The 20,066-nt window shown below is 43.4% G+C and overlaps 1 protein-coding gene across 8 annotated transcripts in view; it reads right to left on the bottom strand.

The window, feature by feature from the left end:
• COL4A5 (collagen type IV alpha 5 chain) overlaps nucleotides 1-20,066 on the bottom strand; it is a 136,054-nt gene that overhangs the window by 49,190 nt on the left and 66,798 nt on the right. For all 8 annotated transcript variants that reach the window (XM_045029291.1, XM_045029292.1, XM_045029293.1 and 5 more), the window contains exons 8-27: nucleotides 19,834-19,860; nucleotides 17,304-17,384; nucleotides 15,898-15,960; nucleotides 15,027-15,062; nucleotides 14,876-14,917; nucleotides 14,647-14,739; nucleotides 11,819-11,872; nucleotides 11,651-11,707; nucleotides 9,609-9,653; nucleotides 9,451-9,504; nucleotides 9,153-9,194; nucleotides 7,909-8,032; nucleotides 6,727-6,900; nucleotides 5,150-5,233; nucleotides 4,317-4,409; nucleotides 3,233-3,303; nucleotides 2,819-3,010; nucleotides 2,096-2,264; nucleotides 1,007-1,099; nucleotides 816-920 (exon numbers count right to left, since the gene is read on the bottom strand). In XM_045029291.1, coding sequence (XP_044885226.1) covers nucleotides 816-920; nucleotides 1,007-1,099; nucleotides 2,096-2,264; nucleotides 2,819-3,010; nucleotides 3,233-3,303; nucleotides 4,317-4,409; nucleotides 5,150-5,233; nucleotides 6,727-6,900; nucleotides 7,909-8,032; nucleotides 9,153-9,194; nucleotides 9,451-9,504; nucleotides 9,609-9,653; nucleotides 11,651-11,707; nucleotides 11,819-11,872; nucleotides 14,647-14,739; nucleotides 14,876-14,917; nucleotides 15,027-15,062; nucleotides 15,898-15,960; nucleotides 17,304-17,384; nucleotides 19,834-19,860 — 1,699 coding nt within the window. The remainder of the gene's footprint in view (nucleotides 1-815; nucleotides 921-1,006; nucleotides 1,100-2,095; nucleotides 2,265-2,818; nucleotides 3,011-3,232; nucleotides 3,304-4,316; nucleotides 4,410-5,149; nucleotides 5,234-6,726; nucleotides 6,901-7,908; nucleotides 8,033-9,152; nucleotides 9,195-9,450; nucleotides 9,505-9,608; nucleotides 9,654-11,650; nucleotides 11,708-11,818; nucleotides 11,873-14,646; nucleotides 14,740-14,875; nucleotides 14,918-15,026; nucleotides 15,063-15,897; nucleotides 15,961-17,303; nucleotides 17,385-19,833; nucleotides 19,861-20,066) is intronic.

Raw genomic sequence — 20,066 nt, 5'->3', positions numbered from 1 at the left:
GCACTATTGCACCAAAGCACCCCAGTTCAGTTTAGACAGCTATGTGCATAATGCACTGTATATTGATCTGGACCACTACATCACAGTCCTAGGACACCTCTCAAATCATCCCTTCTTATGAAGGATGTTCCTCATTTTAAGTATTCTCATGGTGGCTGCAAATTATTTACATCAGAAATATGGAATCAGGCGACTGATTGTGGAGATTGTTATTTATGCTCTACACTGCAGAAGAAGACAGTTCAAGCAATGTCTAAAATCTCTTCCATTTGGTTTTAACCCCAAGGATGATTGAAAAGCCTAAGCTTCCACAAAAGTGCAGAGGAATAGACATGAAACTGAGGTTTTCCAGTGCTTTTAACAGTGGCATGCAACTTAGGTCTGGTCCACACTAAGAAGCGGGGTCGAACTAGGGTACGCAAATTCAGCTACGTGAATAGCGTAGCTGAATTCGAAGTACCCTAGTTCGAACTACTTACCCGTCCAGACGCCGCAGAATCGAAGTCTGCGGCTCCAAGGTCGACTCCGCCACCGCCTTTTGCAGTGGTGGAGTACCGGAGTTCGAACTATCGCTTCCGGAGTTCGAACTATCGCGTCCAGATTAGACGTGATAGTTTGAACTCCGAGAAGTCAAACTCACCGCGTCGACCCGGCTCGTAAGTGTAGACTAGCCCTTAGGTAGGCATTTTTAAAGACTTTGGAGATTTAAGAATGCAACTTCTCGCGCAAGCTAAGAAAAAAAGGTTAAACCTGAAAAATGACACTGCCCAAAGCCAGTATAATTCACTCCGCCAAAGATGTGGTAGCAAGTATACCTTTTAGGCCTGGTGGGCCTGGAAGTCCAATGCCAGGTATACCTGGATCACCCTTAGGACCTGAGATGCCTGGCAAGCCCGGCTGACCTGGCAGACCAGGATCACCTGTAGAGGAAAATCATTTTTAATTAGCAAAAGCTAGTCAGAGTGAAAACTCAGAGGGTTACCTGGAAGTCTAGTTATGCTCTTACCTGGAAGTCCTACTTCACCATTTCTTCCTGGAGGTCCAGGGGAGCCTGGAACTCCTGGTTCTGTAATAGTTTTGCCAGGTTCACCTTTCGGACCTAAGAGTGGATAGGATACAGACGCATCATTCTACAGCATACAGATTCTATACATAAGGAGAGAGATCCTTAGTCATCTACACATAGATGGGGTCGATTCAACACTGTGTTACTCCAGTTTTACACTGTTGCAATAGCACTGAAATCAGTAAATCAGATCCAATCTAAATACAAGTGTGGTTTTTCTGACTTTATACCAGGGGTCGGAAACCTTTCAGAAGTGTTGTGCCAAGTCTTCATTTATTCACTCTAATTTAAGGTTTCGCGTGCCAGTAATACATTTTAACGTTTTTAGAAGGTCTCTTTCTATAAGTCTATAATAGATAACTAACCTATTGTTGTATGTAAAGTAAATAAGGTTTTTAAAATGTTTAAGAAGCTTAATTTAAAATTAAATTAAAATGCAGAGCCCCCCCGGACCCGGGCAGTGTGAGTGCCACTGAAAATCAGCTCGTGTGCCGCCTTCGGCATGCGTGCCATAGGTTGCCTGCCACTGCCTTATACCAAAAGTTAAACACTCACGTTCTCTTGAAGACTTTTCTCTTTCAGACCTCACCTTATTGAGCCTCACTGTGCCCCATTTCACAGGCTCAGAAGCATTTCTTGCCATATGTGCATTATAAATTGTTCTTCAAAGAAGTCATGAAGTCTGACATTTCTAAGCACCCTGCTGGTGATCATCATCTTAATAAAAAGTTACATCATTTACCACAGCATGGGGTTTAGCAGGGTGCATTTAGACTGCAGAGGTATTTCCAGTTTTACAGCAAGCTGGTTTACAGACTTTGGACTTCAGTACTGTTGAAGAGAGGGCAATTTGTGACAACCTGGTGGCTACTGGCAGGGAAGCTCACAAATGCCAGGATTAATTACTGCTTTCAGGTACAATTTTAAAAGCCTTCATGCTTGTCCCTGCCCAATGATCTGGAAGCTGTGCTGAGCCAAATGGGTACAACTTGCCATTATTGCTCAATAACATATGAAAAATACACCCACCTGGAACTCCTGGGGGACCTGGACGACCGGATACACCCTGAATGCCTTTTTCACCTGGAGGACCTTGTGGGCCAAAACCAGGAGGTCCCATAGGTCCTCTGTCTCCAGGAAGACCTTGCACTCCTGGATCACCTGGAGGTCCCATTCTTCCTTTGAAAGCAACACCACCCTGAACAGGAGGGTGGGGGAGAAGAGCAATCATTTGTTTTAGAACAGATTTAAGAGTTTAGTTTTAAAGCCAGTGAAACAATTATTTTTGTTTAGAATTTCTGTGATGTTTATTATTCCTCCCAACCCCAGGCTGGTAGCTGTCTAGCATGTTATCATCATGCTGGAGACCAGGTTCGACTCTTGGTCCTTGTATCTTGCTACCCCAGCTGTAGATTAACGAAGTGCCATGTGGGGAGGACAGTGAGCACTGGCACTGCATATTGTTCAAGAGCAGTCCTGCTACTCGTTTAGAGAGAGGGACTGACAGATAATCAATGGCGACCCATTCTGCCATCCTCATGCAGGACAAAGCAGAGCTTGCAGGGGAAAGGGCAAAAACAGAATAACTGTCAGGGCTGAGGATGGGCAGCTTTTATACTAGACAGATTATTTCATTAAGCCACACTTATGCTTAGGGGAAAGTGGATTTTCACATCCCCTGCTCTGTACTTTTCTGAATGGACTCACAACATTCCTAAGACCTTGTTCATCCATGTATAAAACCCAACTTACAGGTTCCCCCTTGGGTCCAGGAAGACCTGGCAGTCCTTCTCGTCCAGGAGAGCCATCTATGCCAGGAATACCAGGAGGTCCTGGGAAACCAGTGTCCCCTTTATCACCTTTCAGTCCTGGGAAAGCTAGGCTGTCCCCGGGGTCGCCTTTAGAACCAGGAAGCCCAGGGGGACCTGGAGGTCCTGGAAATCCCTAAGGAAAGAAAAGTAAGCATTTTAGGTTTTTCCTCTATCTCCTTGCTGAATGCTGCAATTTTATGACAATAGGTTCATGGTAATTAGAGATGGAAAAGGACTGTTGAATAGGAATTTTTCCCTGTGCAAATGAAAGGACATGTAGTTATTAGTAAATTGATATTATGCTTAAGATAAATTATATTCAATTCCCTCCATGAAACATACTAACAACACTTACTGGTGACCCCATCAGCCCGGTTGAGCCAGTTAGCCCTTTTTCACCTTTCGGTCCCGGGAAACCAAGAGATCCTGATTAAATAAAAGAATGCAAGATTTAGGCATTGGGAATATCTGGCACTTAGTTTGACATACATACTTGCCAAGGCTGAGACAGCAGGAGAAATCTCTTAGAGCAGGCAAGATTTAGACAGGGGTAAAATTTTCAAAGGTTCCAATGTGACTCAGGCTCCTAAATCCAATTTTCAAAATACTTAGCACTTAAATGCCTGCGTCTCATTGAAAGTCAAGGGGTGCCAAAGTCACCCAGGCACTTTTGAAAATGTTACCCTAGACCTTAAATTATTTTGAAGTCACCACAATTTTGTGAAATGATGATGAGTTCCTTATCCCACCACCAACTACTCTAATATTGAGGATAGCTCTACAATACATCAGTCTAGTCTAGTAGATAAAGTCATAAATATTACTCACTCAAAAACTGCTGTATAGATTACCCGTCCTATTAAAACACGCTGGGCCAAATTAATCCCTAGCATATGTAATTGCAATTCCACTGATGTCATTGAAATTGCAAATGCCAACTTAAACCAAGACCAAATTCAGCCCACTGTTTTGGACAGCTTGATCTTAGGTGAGTAAAACAAATTTGTAACTAGAAGTTTACGTCAATGATGTTGAAAGAGATCACCCCTACAGTAATCTCTGAACTGGTTCTTTGTCTCTTTTGAAATAGGAAGGAGTTGAAATTCATTTCCCTTCCAGGTAACTGGGTAGCAGATAATACTCTTTTAAGTAAGCACAGTGCTTGTGAGCCTCACTGACTAATGGAAAATATCAAGCAGAAACATCTGTACCATTTTAAAAATCTGATTCTTAAGAGTCAGATTTTAAAAAATGGGTGGACTTTCACATATACTCAACTCGTGTATAGTGAACTCACGTGTGCCCCTGCATCCCATCACTTGGGCACACAATGCGTACATACACATTGGAGTTCGGCTTTGTGTCTGAGTTTGCACACAAACCTGTGGGCCATAAAATAAAGAACAAAATGCAGCCAGCTTTTTTTTTGTTTGTTTTACCTGGGCTACCTGGAGGTCCGGGTGGTCCCCTGTCCCCAGGAGGCCCAGAAATGCCAGTTCCTATACAATTAAAGCACGTCTCTCCCTTATCACCTAGAAAGAGTCACATTATAAAAGCAGATATGAGCATTTAGTTCTGGAAAACACAGCATCCAACATAACAGTACTGTCATTATATTCACCATATATTATATCATTGAATATGATAATTATAATTTTATATAATTATATGATATCTTAATAGATTAACAGAAGGCTTCTCATAATCACCTTTAGCCTCCTTGATTTTTAGGAACTAAAGTAGCATTTAGATCAACTATCACCCGGAAAAGGACTCCAGGTAGAACGCATGGTACAGAGTAGATGTATCTGATGGGATTTGTTTAGCAAAAATGCAAAACAACACAAAGCAAAAAAACAAAAACAAAAAAACCCCTTTCAGTGTTCAAAAATCCAAACGTAGAACTTTTTCCAAGTATTAGCTCCTTTAGGGGGCAAATCTTTTGATACTAGGAGCTGGGATTTCAAAAGACATTAAATGCCAGTGTCAAGAGTTATAATCATGAAGATTCCAAGAAGGAAAAAACAACCACTATGGGAAATGTTTAGTAAAGTACAGCTGATGTGAAAACATTCTGATCATACTCTCTTAAAAAAAGCCCACATGGTTTTTTAGAGGTTTAAACAGTGTCATTGATGTACGCCAGGCTTTTCTATGATGCTTTTCACTGTATTATCTGAGCATTTCCTACATATTCATGAATTTATCCTCTTTGACATGGGAGATGCTTTAAACAGCAAGAAAGAGACAAAGCATAGTTATGACACTGCACCTTTCTGGCCTCGCTCCCCCATAAAACCTTTGTCTCCTGGAGGTCCTGGAAAACCTGGGGGCCCTCGCTGACATACTCTGTCACCTAAAGGTGAAAGAGTTAAGAGAGAGAGAGAGTTAGCTGTACTATCAGTCGAACAGAGACAGGAAACACTAAACAGAGATTGGGGAAGCTCATTTTATTACTCCACACCAGACACTGGTAACATGGGGCTGGGGCTTCTATACTGCACAGCACAACAATGCAAGCCATAAAACACAAGAAAATAAACAGTTACATCTACACCCCAATCAATATCCCCTTCCATTCCTCACCCCCACCCTGAGCAACCGATATGAAGCCGTAACTCTGTTCACAAATGTGCCTATATATGCAGCAGCACCCATGGGGAGGAACTCTCATAATACGCAAAAGCCTCAGTGTAGAGACATGAGGCTCCTTCCTGACTCCCCCTGGCACATCCATGCTAGCCCCTCCCCTCCCAATGCCTTCCCAAAGTCCCACTCAACCCCGCATTCCCCCTCCGAGCCTGGCCCTTTACATCCCTCATTGAGCACAGACCACCAGAGCCCGCCTCCACACTCTCTGTTGCACAGCTTATCTCCCTCCTTAAACCTGGGAGGCAGGCTGGCAAAGTTAGCATACGAAGCAGCATATGGACCTGAACCATCCCATGGAGTTATTCTAAATATGGGGAATAACAATGTATTTAATTAAAATAGCTCCAAAGTAGCCTATGCCCAAGATGTTATGTGGGGCATGTGTGTGTAGGGGAGGGGAGTTGGAGTTCATGGGGGATTTTGGCTGCTTAGTTAGAGGACCCAAAGAAAAGTGAAGGAGATGGAGCAAAATTTAATATAGAGAGCACTTTAAAAAATGTTTCCTTTTCAAGTTATGAACTGTTTTACCGAAGTAAAACAGAAATTTTAATTGTCCTCTAACAAGTTATTAGGCCAAATGTGGAGACTAAACTCAGTCTCTAAAGAATGACAGAGAGGGACTTAATCCTTATTTAAATGCAAATCCTAACACACCCTTAAGTACTTTGTTATTTAGAACAAGTGGGATTTGCTAGCATGAGTTGGAAGCAGCAATATTCTGCATCTCTGGGGCCAGATCATTGGCCCTGCTCTATTAACACTGTGCCACTGGAGTGGTGCAAACTGACCTTAAAGCTGCCCAATATAGGGGAATCCTGGGCTGTAATAAAGCTTGTATAGCCTGCTTTACACACAGGGGTACGTCAGGGCTGGCGGGAGCCAGGAAAAGGCATGGCGAGGCCACACCGAAACACAAGATGGCAATTCCTAGCTAGCAAGGGGACCCTTCCAGACAGCATAAAGTTAGAGCAGTCCTGTTGGTGCTTTAACTTGCATCAGGAGCTGGGAAGGAAGCATAAAGGTGACATGAAATCACCTTTGTCTCTCCATTACTTCAGCTGGAGCTGAACAGTGTCTCTGAAGCAGGGGGACAAAATAAGCCAACATCATAGATATTTAGTCTCTTTTCCTTGTTGTTGATTAACTATCTATCTGTCAAGTGTTTCAAGGCTGCAGGTCAATGAAGATATCACTTACTAGGAGGGATAGTTGTTCCGGGAGGTCCACGGGCACCTGGTGGTCCAGGTGGCCCTGGTTGTCCATCAAGTCCAGGCTGTCCAGGTATGGAAACTCCGGGTAGACCTTGAATACCCTTCTGTCCTCGCTCCCCAGGCAAACCAGGTGGACCAGGTGGGCCTATACCTGAAATCCCTACAATGGAAAAAAAGTTAATTCTTCAGTATCTCTGGTTTAAATCATGGATTTTTGTAAAGGTGACAATGAAAGCTGGCTAGGTGGCTGCTACTACCATAGGCAACATCCTCTCTCTAAATCTTCATGTATGTGACCACGGCATAGGAGTTATATTATGGGGTAAGTGTTTTCAACAGGCCTCCATAAAGAGAGCCAAATTACAGGCATACCCATTTGTCTATGCAAACCAGGTAACTGCACATCCTGATGTACATGTGTGCGCACAAGTGTGGAATTTGGGGCAGGCAAATATTACATTTGCAGAGATTTTTTAGTTGAAAACTTGACCCTGAGACTTAACATGAGTAAACAATTTAGGTAAGGAAGAAATCGTAACAGGACTAGTGAAAGGAAAAACAGAGGGGAAAAATGTGTATTTCTTTGTCATAACTTTAGAGTGACCTAATGTTCTCCTTCACTGTACAGCTTTCTGATAGACATGGCTAGCAAGTTCCTTTGACCCCTTTCTAGACATGGTCCATCATCAACTCCACCTTTAAGCACTGGGCCAGTCTGTATTTAAACCTATATTTAACAGGCAGCCTCAACAGTGTTGATACAAACTCTTCTCCATACAAATGGAACTCTGATAATATACATTACATACAAGCAATGAAGGGCTAAACTACCCTTAAGTTACTACTCCAGCACTCTTAACTGGTGATTCATTGACAACCCTGAAGACTAGCATCCTCTATTCACCACAGAACAGAGAATGCATGGACCATGATTGTTCAAGAGTCCTCATGCCTCAACCCTCAGCTGGAGGACCATCTCCAGGGCTCAAAGGTAGCTCTCAATAGTTTTGCCTTCACTGGTCATTCAGTCCATCTGTCAAGCAGGGTATCAATTGTGATGGTGATTATTGCTACACTGCCACCACCCCACTAGGCAGTGAACTAAGATCATGAAGCTAACTAACTCTCCAGATAGCAAAATACACAAGCAATTCACCTCAACTCTTACCTGGAGGCCCTGGCAAGCCGGAAGACCCTGCCGAGCCAGGATATCCACGCTCGCCTTTGGGTCCTGGAAATCCTGGAAGTCCTTTGCTCCCTTTTGGTCCCACTTCTGCACCATTTCCCATGATCTGTTATATCAACAAGCCAAGAAAAAGTCACTAGAAAGGTGGAGAGGTGTGTCAGTGTGTAGCAAAGCCACAAGAGCCAGCTCACGACATTTCAAACCAATGGCACAATCCTCCTAATGCAACTGGGACCCCAAATAAAACTCGGCTAAAAGAAAGTCCCCTCTTCCTGCAGAGTGCACGATTACTGTGAGGCTGTACTGCATTCCCACATGGTTTGCTAAAAAATACTAGAGCACATTTCATTCTTGTGGGTTCAGAGCCAAATGATGTCAGAGTGAGAGCAAAGAAGGTTTCCACAGCCAAGCCTCTGGGCACAGTCCCTTCCCAAAAACAGAGAAGAAAACCTAAAACCCTCCCCAACTACAGAATCTTCACCCCAGGCATTTAAAAACCTTTTGCTTTAAAACCTTTTATTTCAAAATGATGTATTCAACTGCAGTTTCAACGATGGTGCAAATCCATAGCAATGCCACATATGTCAATGGAGCTACTCTGGATTTGCGTCAGCGTAACAGGGCAGAATTTGACCCTACTCTTTGTTTCAGGGGGGCTGCTTGTGGAATAAGCTACTACTCTCTGATGTGAGAACTCCTGATGACGTCATTAGAATTTCTCAGTTGCAGACCCTCCATGACCTACAGGATTAGATGAATGTGGATTATTATATGAATAATAGCATGGGAATATTTATATTTTCATAGTGCTGCCCACTGTGGGCATGTTTAGAGCAGGTTGGAAAGAATTCAAATTTCATTGAAAAACGCCACTTTCCATCAGAAAAACACTGACTGAAAATTTTTGGCCAGCTCTACTGATCATGATCTTAAATTTATGCTGGTTTTATTGCATTGCCTTCAGTGGATTTGCCTCTGATTTACACTGGTGTATGTGAGATCTGAATCTGGCCTTGTGTTTATAACTGAAAGACCTTGGAACCCAAGATCACACATCCTAAAGGAAGGGAGCAGTAGGCTGTGGTGACTAACACCCGGTGCTACCTGCTGGATCTCTCAGGCAGTAGCATTAACTGGAGACACTAATGCCTGGAAGAAATGAAGAGACAAAATGGCACACTGCCAACCAAATAGAAGAAAAGGAGAAGGCGGCAAAAGCAACTTACAACTCCAGGAGGACCAGGCAGACCACGTTCACCTTTCAGACCCTGCCAATGATATATTTACAGATTATTGAATGACATATTTGTGAACACGAGAGTTAAAAAATTAGTTTTCAAAAAAGTGTCTTATGTTCTTGTGTGTCAGGAAACAAGCGATTGCAAAGATTCTGTTGCAGGTTAACAGATAAGGAAAGGCAATGCAATTTCTATTCAGTAGGCACTGGGCACTGGTGTGTAAGCTTCAGTGACAGGCAGGCTTTCACTCTATTCTAGCAGTAAAGACAAAATAACCCACACTTACCTTTTCACCATCTCTTCCTGGAACACCATTTAAACCAGGCTCGCCAGGTAAACCCTTCAAGGGAAGGAAAAAAAAACCCATCCTCAAAATATTCGCTGCAAATATCTCAAGAGCATTACAAAGAATCTGCTTAGGTGAGAAACGTATAAGATACTCACATCCCTACCGGGCTGGCCAGGATCTCCATCTTTGCCAGGTTTCCCCTTCAAAACACAAACGTGCATTGAAAAATAAAAAGCTTTAGTGGCAAAGAGCCGTTGCCAGGAATTACATGATTTGTTTCCCTTTGTAGTAGATAAATGAAGCAAACTCTCTCTAGAATGCAACCCCTATGATAAATCTCACAATTAAGAGAGGTGTAATCAGCTGGCATTTATTAAAATGAGGAGTCACACAGAAAACCAGGGTAACAAAAGCTTGATAAACAGAAATCCTAAGTATTATAAGAATGCAGCATAAAAGGACCTCAAACTTAACAAATGCTGATTCCTCCATACTGAATGTTTTCCTGGATATAGATTTAAGGCTTAAATTGTGATTCTATTCTGAAAAGCGACTTGCACCATTTTTACTGTTAGCACTGCAATGACACCACATATTGGGGACAGTGAGTTGGATTCTACTGCAACTCAGTCATCAACAGCACTGTTGATTAGGTTTAGTCAGAGCCAAAATTCACCATTAGTCACACCCAAACAACCCCTCAGCAGACAACAGGGGCCACACAGGTGTAACTAGGACACAGGTTGGTTTGTAGAATTTATCACTAGTGACGATGCTCAAAAAAAAAAAAAAAAAGCTGAAAAAACAAACAAACCAGTGCTTTGAGATCCCAGGCTGACTTTCAGAGGCTGGCAATTACAAAATCATCTCAGTACTTGTAAAAGAGCCCATTTGATACAGAAATTGAGCCACATGAAATAAAGATGGAACCCCACATGCTACTGTAGAGTCACACCTCATAGCAGAACTGCATTTCGAGCCCCCAGTAAACATAAATGTCCCAAATCAGAGGGGAGAAGTATACTCTGGGTAAACGTTAGGATGAAAGAAAGAAAACTCAACCATTTGTACCCTTTCTGATCTATGAATATTTGTGTGGCCCCCACAATTAATATCTCACAGTGAAGCAACTTGGGAAAGCATGCAAAATATAATGGGAGTTTTGGCCTTATATTCTTCCCTCTCTATTCCATGCCCAAAAAACAAATCAAAACAAAAACCCCTCCTTAGTGAAGCCTAGGACTCTAGAATTCATAAATGGACTTTTTGTACAGTCTTTTTTTAAACCAGGGGCTGGGAAATGGGGAAACCTATCATAAAGCATTTGATCTCACCTGGTTAACCTCTGTGAAACCTATGGTTCTGATATTCGGAGGGGCTCACTGCCCTCAAATGAAGTTGTGGGCGCAGGAATAATATAAGGAAACTAACTTCCAACAGAGAATTTATGAACTGATGGCAACTTGTCTTTATTTTATCTCCTCAGTCCACCTACTGGACTCCTGCTGATCTTACTTCACCCCGCTGACCTGTGATACCCAAACCAACCCAAACTCAAGAAAGGTGTACAGTTGGCTCTGAATCCATGACTGAAACGACCTATTGCCATCCCTAAAAGGTATACAGTTACCCTGTGTTTCCCCTCACCAGACTGCATATACACAGCAACTCCTCCTCCAGAGGCAGGAAATTATAATAAAAGTAACTCCTGTTTTCAAAGGCTGCTGTTCTACTCGCTCACCTCAGAGATAACTCCATTTAGAATGGCTTTTCAGGCACCAGCTTACAAACGACTTACTGGGATTCTGTTAGGATAACTGAATGGAGACCCTCTCTGAAAGGAAACTGCCTCTCAAACTGGTGCAGCCTCAACAGCTTTAAAGAAAAGTTGCATACATAACTGTAAAGAGTTTATTTCTAATGCTTGTGACAGAGATTCTACCCCTTTTGTTCCTGCCTCAAGATTAAGATCTACACGCAGGGTAATTCCAGTAGGGTGCATTGAAAAGGTGCTTTTACACTCAGCTAGAATCACACCAGTGAATCACTAGTGCCATTTGCAATACCTTGTCAGATCACTGGAGGAAAGAAAACCTCTTACCAAGAGAGTCTGATGGCCTGAATTCAATATTTGCTTAATTCTCAAAGCTAAAAGCATTTGGAAAAATAAAATCTTTGGTTCAAGGAAGTTACTTACTCTTTTGCCTGGCTCTCCTTGCTCACCTTTTTCACCTTTCATGCCACCTGGAGGACCCTGAACACACAAACATTGTCTTACACTCAGCCCATGGGGACAGAGCAGAACAAATTTACAATTCTCTTACATTATTCTAAGAAAAAAAATGCCACTGTGGGAATTACTCACTGGAGGACCTACTGGCCCAGGGGGTCCTGGTGGACCTCGTTCTCCTGGAATACCCTGTCAGGCACAGGGGAAAAGAGAGAGAAGTGAGTTAAAGCCCTCAGCACCCAACATTGGGTCAACATTGTTTTAAATAGGCTTTTGCTGCCATTTAAACTTCTTTATGCGCCGTGAGTGCTAGTGGTTCTTGTCAAGTGTCTTTAATCCACATGTATCCCAAAGTTACTGGTACAAATGTTATTAACTGATCAGTCTATTTATTTCAATGAATCACTTAGATACAACTGCCTCTTGCATGTAGCACAGTGGCTGGCTAGCTGCTCACAGCTGTGCTGCGTAACAGTCTAGGGCAGGAAATAAAAATAACCTAGCCAGTTGAAATTACAGGAGGATAGTCAAGGGGCAGAGAGTAATTACTGAAGTTGCAAGGACACCATTAATACCTCTACTCTTGGGAATAACGCCATTGGATTTTTAGTGGAAAAGTAGGACCTCTGTTTTCTATTGCTGCACCTCCAGCAGCACATGCTGAATACCTAGTTCATTACTAACTTAGGGAGAAGAGTACCAGCTACTGAATCCCTCAAAGCACTTCATGCAGTATTTGCTTTTTTCTTGCAGGGGTTCCATCTACATACAGGTCCAGCCTGACCCTGCTTAGCTTGTGCAATTAGCTGAGATCACAACTTCAGGTGTGATGGCCCCAGGCCACTGTTAAATATGGAATGGCTCCTTTACAGAATGAATAAAAACTGAGTTGTGATGGTGACCAGTCTATAAAAGTTCACTTCCAAGTATATTACTTTCACCAAAAGTCTAAATATTTACCTTAAAATTATTGCTAGTGTAAGAACAAATGCAATTTGCTGGGAGATTGTGTTTGTAGGTCTTGGTGCTTTCTAAGGAATGTACAGTCATGCTGTCTCCTTTTGTATATTTATACAGCCGCCTTTTGGCATTATTAGACTGTCAGAGACTCCAGATGCAATAGTGTGTAAGCTGAAATTAAAGCTCAAAGGAGAAATCTAGACATGCCAAACCCATGAAAAAAAATGCAGAAATTGGGCTTGTTTTTGCCTTAATTGGCTTGTGAGAGTTGCTTGTTGGCTAGTTTTTGGCTTGTAGCTTGTTGCTTCTTTTTTCTGACCAGCTCCTGGCAAGCATGGGCAAGGGGTGGGGCAAGCAGGGGCAAGGGGGGGAGAGAGTCAGGGGTGCACAGCAGGCCCACCACAGTCCCCGACTGCATACCAGGGGGATCTAGTCACATAGAGTGTTGAGGTTCTTAAGGATTGGCTTGTTTTGAAATGGGATTAGCTTGATTTTTGTCTTACTGTGAAAGTCAGGGTGCTTATTTACTGCGTGAAAGTTGGCAACTGTGATGAAATCCTGAAGTCAATGGAAGTATTGCCATTGCTCTCAATGGGGCCAGAATTTCCCAATAAATTTAGAATTAAAGGGATGGCCAGTTCTCTGCTTCTTCATCTACTACCCTGGGCCCAGTGAATCGGGGAACACCAGAGTCTCCCACCTTCCAGGATGACTCCATAGGGTGGATGTGTATTAGTGGATAGATCTGAAGAATGCTTCAATAGGGCCAAAGAGTCTTATGAAGGAAAGGACAAATTGCTTTGGTCAAAGTGAAAGGAGGAGAGGTCTGGTACTCCTTCCCACATCCCACTTAAGGGCAGACCACCAGTGCTTTCTTCATGCTGAAATGTTTGACAACAAAAACAGGATGAAAAGATGGAATGAAGCAAGATGTTAATCCTAAAACAGCTGGAGAAAACTAAAACCAATTCCAGGGTCTGATTGAAGTTATTCAGAAATTCAGATATCCTGGTGATGGGTGCAGTATAAGCAGAATAGAAGAAGGACCACTCCTACCTCAAAATATACACCTCATCCCTTGCCTAAGGTCAGGCTGGTGTTTGGCATTACCACAGAACTTCAAAGGAAAAAAACCCAAAGCACTCATGCCCCTGCTTGTGCTGCCTGACTCATCTGGGATAGCCCCCATAAAAGAAATGGGATTGTGAAAAGTTGTCGGATCAACAGGACAGGACAAATTTAGTATCTTCAGAACTGGCATCTCTCCCAATGACTCTTCAGCAGTTAAGGGTGGGGAAGTTTCTGTACAAGTTAAAGCAACAGTTTGGAAAATGGAACTTAAAAATCAGTAGCATTATTGCCAGCAAGGCTACAGATTCACTGAGGTAGCCAGATGTGCATATTTAGGTGCTTAGAAAGTGGAAAATGACTTTATTTAGACCAAAAGAAAGAAGGGACTCAAGATGTTATGTATGACAAGGAGGTGAAATCAGCTGCATTTTAGTTTTAACAGGACCCTTCATTATAGTATGACAGATGCAGCTGAGATTTTCATAGATATCTAATGAATGGGAATTGGGCATCTGAATTCCGAGAGAGCTTGGAAAATCTCAGCCTGGATGTTTAGAGTTGACTAGCCATTCAAATCTTGCTGTGGAAGGTTAGTTACTTTTATTGTTTCCCTAGGATTTCATTTTGGAGACTGTTTCTTGTGTAGTTTAATTTTTTCAATAATGGAAACATGTGGAGATGGCTCAGACATTGTGCAAAATGAAACAACTGAACCAATATGATTGAAACATCCTCTGATACAGAGAAAATGGATAGGCTTGGCTGAGGCAAATGGCAATTCAGTGCCGTGGAAAAAGCAGCAGGACCCCCAACAAGCTATACTTTGGGGGGGATGTCATTCTGAGTAGTACAGCCTCCACGGAATGAGCTGCTCTAAGTAGCTGGAAATGTGCCTACCATAGATGGACACAGTTTCCTCCATTCCCACTCACCTGAACTCCTTTCTGAAACTCTACGTCATTTGGTCTCTTCTGCTCCCCAATTTGTCCTGGGGGCCCTGGAGGTCCCTGAAGGCCTTGGTCACCCTAACACCCAAAAAGATGGAAAAATATATAAAACTTCCCAGGCTATTACAGATATGGACAACATGAGCCATGCCCGTGTGCAGTAAAAGAAGCTTGAACCATTCTGAAAGCAATACAGTAAAAATCCTCTACTCACTTTTTCACCCTTGGGTCCTTGGAAGTTCAAACCCATATTACCCTGCAAAGAGTTAAAATAAACAATGCTTAGAACAGAGGTGAACAATACTAAAGGAAAAATAAGAAAAGAAGGCGGTGTGTGTGTGTGTGTGTGGGGGTGGGGGGGTTACCTTAGGCCCTTGAAGCCCTTGTGGACCAGGAGGTCCCTGTAAAACAAAACAAAACAAGATCATTCTGTTATAACACTTTCTGCTCAGGGGATTGCAAAGCACTTTGGAAACAATGATGAGGAGTTATGTTAATAAATAATATCACTGCGAATAATTCTGAAAGATCTGACCTGTATCTTGTCTTAGTTATTTACATTACACCCATATTGACTGGGCATTTGTGTCTCCCACTGAGAGCTGGTCCTCATGCCCAGAAGCTTTACTCGGTTCATTAGTATACACAACAAACTGCTTCCTTATTTAATTTGCCCAGTGGCAGGTTCAAGTGGAACCCCAAATCCAACACTGATCCATGTGAAAATCCCACCTCGCCCCGTCCCCAGAGGCTCATAGTGCCCAGAAGGGACAGAAGCAATACCATTCCACTGCAGAGGGTGGTAGGAGGATAGGAGGAGACAGCACAAGAGCTCCCTCTACTGTGGTGCACAAGAGGCTTTGGGGACAGACTGAAAATATGACTGGTGGATCTGGGATGCATTTAAGCCACCGCAAATGGTGATCTAGTGGGTGCAGCAGCTGCAGGGGCACTGAAACAAGCTGGGGTGCTGAAAGCCATTGAACAAAACTGTAAACGCTGTATAGGATGGAAGCCGTGCATGCAGTTACTATTATTGCTTCAAGCCAGAGGATGCTCAGTGAGCAGCTATGGGGATTGCTATGGTCCTGAAGCTGCAGTAGCTATCGCTCAGCAGCTCTGCCTCCAACTGAAGGCCTGGGCAAGGAGAATTCTCTCCCCCGGTTGCTGAGAAGCTAAATTTGCTTCTAAGGATAGAAAATAATTAATTCTATGTGATTAGCTAAGGAATCTTACCGTTAAACCTGGTGGCCCAGGGGGACCAATAGGACCTTGTGCACCCAAGGGACCAGGTGGGCCCTGTTGGGAAAGAGAAAGGAGGAGTCAGAGATGCCCCTTTCAATGAAAAGCTCCAGCTGGCATCAGTTTTGGAGGGCCACAGCCATGCAGACAAGAATTAGCACCCCATAAATGTGAACTCCAAAGACCCAACCATGGCCCTGTGGCCTCAAGGCCACCAATACTATGGGGAACTCACAGCAACTTAACACTAGAAAGTGCCTTGCTGTCAGCTTTCAAGGTCCTTCTTTGGATTACACAGGATTTTTTTTTTATAAAACCAAACAAACACTTTTATTCCCTTCCTACATGAAGCAAAAATAACAGAGCACTCTGCATTTCTATGGTCTCTTCCAGCCAAGAGTAGACAGCAGCAAGGCACAGAGCAGAACAACAGAGACACCCGCAGGCCCAGTTTGATCAGAATAGTCCTGTGGTTTGCCTCTCTGTAGCGCACTGGAAAACTGTATCCTGGCTGACGTCCTGTGCAGGTTCATGGGCTCCTCATTCTCTGTTCCCCTCACCTCTCCAGTAAAATTACTAATGGCTCAACAGGGGAGTGGACTATCTGGAGTCATTAGCTGTTTGCACAGGAAGGTGTGGGAAGCAAAGACCCACCGATGGGCTGGAGCCATTGGACTGCTGAGGAGATGCAGCCTAAGGAGAACAACTGAGGCTGTGCTCTCATTTCCCCTCATCCACAGCCCAGCAGGGCAGATGCTAGTTTCACTAAGGGAGAGGAATGGTAGAGAACTCAGGAACTAGCCCAGACTCAGAGTGCGTCTCAAAGGGGTTGGGAACAGGGGCGGCTCTAGCCATTTCGCCGCCCCAAGCACGGCGGCATGCCGCGGGGGGTGCTCTGTCGGTCGCCGGTCCCGCGGACGTGCCTGCGGATGCTCCACTGAAGCCTCGGGACCAGCGGACCCTCTGCAGGCACGCCTGTGGGAGGTCCACCGGAGCCGCCTGCCGCCCTCCTGGCGACCGGCAGAGCGCCCCCCGTGGCATGCCGCCCCAAGCATGCATTTGGTGTGCTGGGGTCTGGAGCCGCCCCTGGTTGGGAAATACACAAACGCACTGTGGCAGCCAGCCGGGGAGCTCTTAGCACTGCTGTACTCTGAAGACAGCAGGCTCAGGCCCTCATTGGCCCCCTGCTGGCTGTTTCATTCACGTGCAACCTCACTTCCCAAAAACTATACAGTACATTAAATGTTGGACCTGTTCCTTTTATAGAAACACATGTGCTTCAGAGCAGTGAATATTGTTCTAGCCATTAATTATGCTGTCAGATTGAATTACTATTCAGTTCAGTGTAGTTTGTCCCCTACCAAAAAGCATACAATCAACAAATACTTTAGGCAACTTACTTGTAACCCTGGAAGTCCTGGAAATCCTGGCTCACCTTTCTGGCCTGGCAGTGATGACAAAATTATTTCACCCGGATCACCCTAAAAGAACAACAACTGATTTAAACAAATTAATACCACATTGCATTCTTCCACTTCAAGCTAGCTTCAACAGACAGTGGGGAGACATATTAATGCCCAGAGATATGTAAAACTACTATTTCTATAATACAGGTACTTAATTCTCCAATAAACAACCCTTTTAAAAAACGTTGCCTGTTTACTTACAGAATTAATTTTTGAGGTGCTTAGAACCTTCTACCAGCCATCCAAGTACACCATATTTTTATCTGCACGCTGGATACAAGCACCCGACTTGAATTTCAAAAGGTTAGGGGATTAAAATAAACATGAAAGAAAAGCAAAAGCAACAAAGGGGTTGCCAGAAAATTGGTTTGCACAGCTATCTCCCATACCCCAGAGGACAGGCCCCATCTCATGAGATTACAGTAGGGTCTGCAATTACCTTAGGCCATACAGCATAACTCATCGTTAAGCGTTATGTGGATTTGTTACAAGCTTATTTACAGATATTTGGCTTTAAAAAAAAAATTGGTCAGGAAGTGGGCTGGGGACAAAAAAAATGTGGCAGTGTTAAAGTCATCATTCCATGACCCCACCGTGCCAAGCTGTCCTTTCAGCAGCAGTTTGAGAGAACTTTTCCATAGTCCAAATTTAGTGTTTAATAGAAGTAAGTATATTTAAATTGGCTCTTGGCCCATATACTCAAGTAGCTCAAAGAAACAAAAATAAAAGCTTAAAAAATTAATAAAATGTGACTATATTTAAACAAGAAGGAAAACATCGTGTAGATGTTTCCTAAGAGAATAGAACTCTTCGCATTACTCTCCTCCCATGATAATTTAAGTGATGTGTAATATTTTCTAACAGTAATTAGCTGGTGGGTGCACAAGCAAGCTACTTGTAAATCTTGGTGGTTTTAGGCCTTCTATTAGCCTAATGCCTCACAACACACCAGGGGCATTCACTAATAGCCTGCTTGTGCACACACCATTGTGTCTTATCGTTATATTAAATTACAATGGAAGGAAATTGCCCTTTAAAATAAGGATCTATGACTGTGAGGAGAATCAGATACCAAGGCCGGTGTGAAAGTGGTTTTCAGGTCTTGAGGAGAAGGGTGCATATATCTCTATCTTTGCTTTGTGGATTTATCACCTGCCCTGGAACCCATTCTAGTCACCTGTGATGATCACCATTTCCATTGTTCTTTGGCAAATGGGTAGGATCAATGGATTCTGAAGTTATTTCATTTTTACCACCAGCAAGCTCGGTGTGCTCCCTGCCATATGTGAGGCCAGTAACAAAGTGGTCAAAATAGCTGGCAGGCTAGAAACAACTTTCAAGGCCATGCTAATGATTTCTCTATTCTGAGAAATATTCCTAATATTCTGTAGGATTTTTTGTATTTTAATCTATTTAGATTGTATGCATATACACCAAGATACACAGTTTAAAACACATTGCTATACTATTAAATAGTTTCTATAAAAGAGCAGAGTTAATTCTAACTAAGATCTAAATCATCTACTCTTTTCTGTGAAGTAGCAAATTACATTCCAGCATATAGGAAGCTCTCTGTGTATTCCATGATCCTGTGACCGTGGAATTTCATCCCAACTTCTTGCTAGCCCTCGTGGTTGAGAAGAAAACTATTAAGCAAACTAATTGCCATGCTGTTGTTTTCCTGAGTCTGTGGAAAATTGCTGAGAGGTGTAAACTGCTCCATTCATCTTAATGGGGTATAACTCTAAAACCTACAGATGACAATTCAAATGTGCACATTTCATTGCTGATCATTTTAGCAGAAATATCCTATTAATGTACTTCTCTCACAATCAGGGGCGGCTCTCGGATTTCTGCCGCCCCAAGCAGGGCGGCACGCCGCGGGGGGCGCTCTAGTGGTCGCCGGTCCCGTGGCTCCGGTGGACCTCCCACAGGCACGCCTGCGGATGCTCCACCGGAGCCGCGGGACCAGCGGCCCCTCCGCAGGCACGTCTGCGGGAGGTCCACCGGAGCCGCCTGCCGCCCTCCCGCTGGGATGCCGCCCTAAGCGCGCGCTTGGCGCGCTGGGGTCTGGAGCCGGCCCTGCTCACAATCCTAAACTATATCTCATGCCTTTTCAGATACAAATGCCCCCTCTCGCCCTGTTAAGTTGCCAAAACATACTTGAATTTAATATTTGAACACCACACATGGTGGCTGCTGTACATATTGTATTATTCATGCACACATTGAATTCAGTAAAGGCCTGCATTTTTTTTTTTAAATTGAGTACGAATGCTGCAGAGTTGCCAATTGGTCACATTAAGGAATGGCACAGAAACCAGGGGCCTGGTGCAGAATTTAGGAGCAGCTGGCTGTGGAATATGCAGGGCCTTTCTTATAGGCAAACAGGTTACTTTTGTTAGATGCACACTAAACATCCATGCTTGCTTAACAGTTAGTTGAAAAAGTACAGGACACTTACCTTCATACCTGGTAGGCCAGGAGGTCCCTTTGTTTAAAAGAAATAAAAATAAGGAGGGGTGAGAAAATATCATACTATCAGCAACAAAAGAGAAGGTATGAATGTATTATTGACATATCATTCTCAAAACACTGAACAGATTTCACTGAGAGGGGCGAGGTGACAAAGGGGAGAAAGACACAAAGGATACAAAACAAGGAGACCCAAACATTTCAAGCCTCTGCTGCTTCACG

The sequence above is a fragment of the Mauremys mutica genome, chromosome 9 (assembly GCF_020497125.1).
Source record: "Mauremys mutica isolate MM-2020 ecotype Southern chromosome 9, ASM2049712v1, whole genome shotgun sequence".
NCBI classification, from domain to species: Eukaryota; Metazoa; Chordata; order Testudines; family Geoemydidae; genus Mauremys; species Mauremys mutica.
The sequence above is the reverse complement of the archived record's forward strand: the minus strand, read 5'-3'. Positions and strand labels throughout refer to the sequence as shown.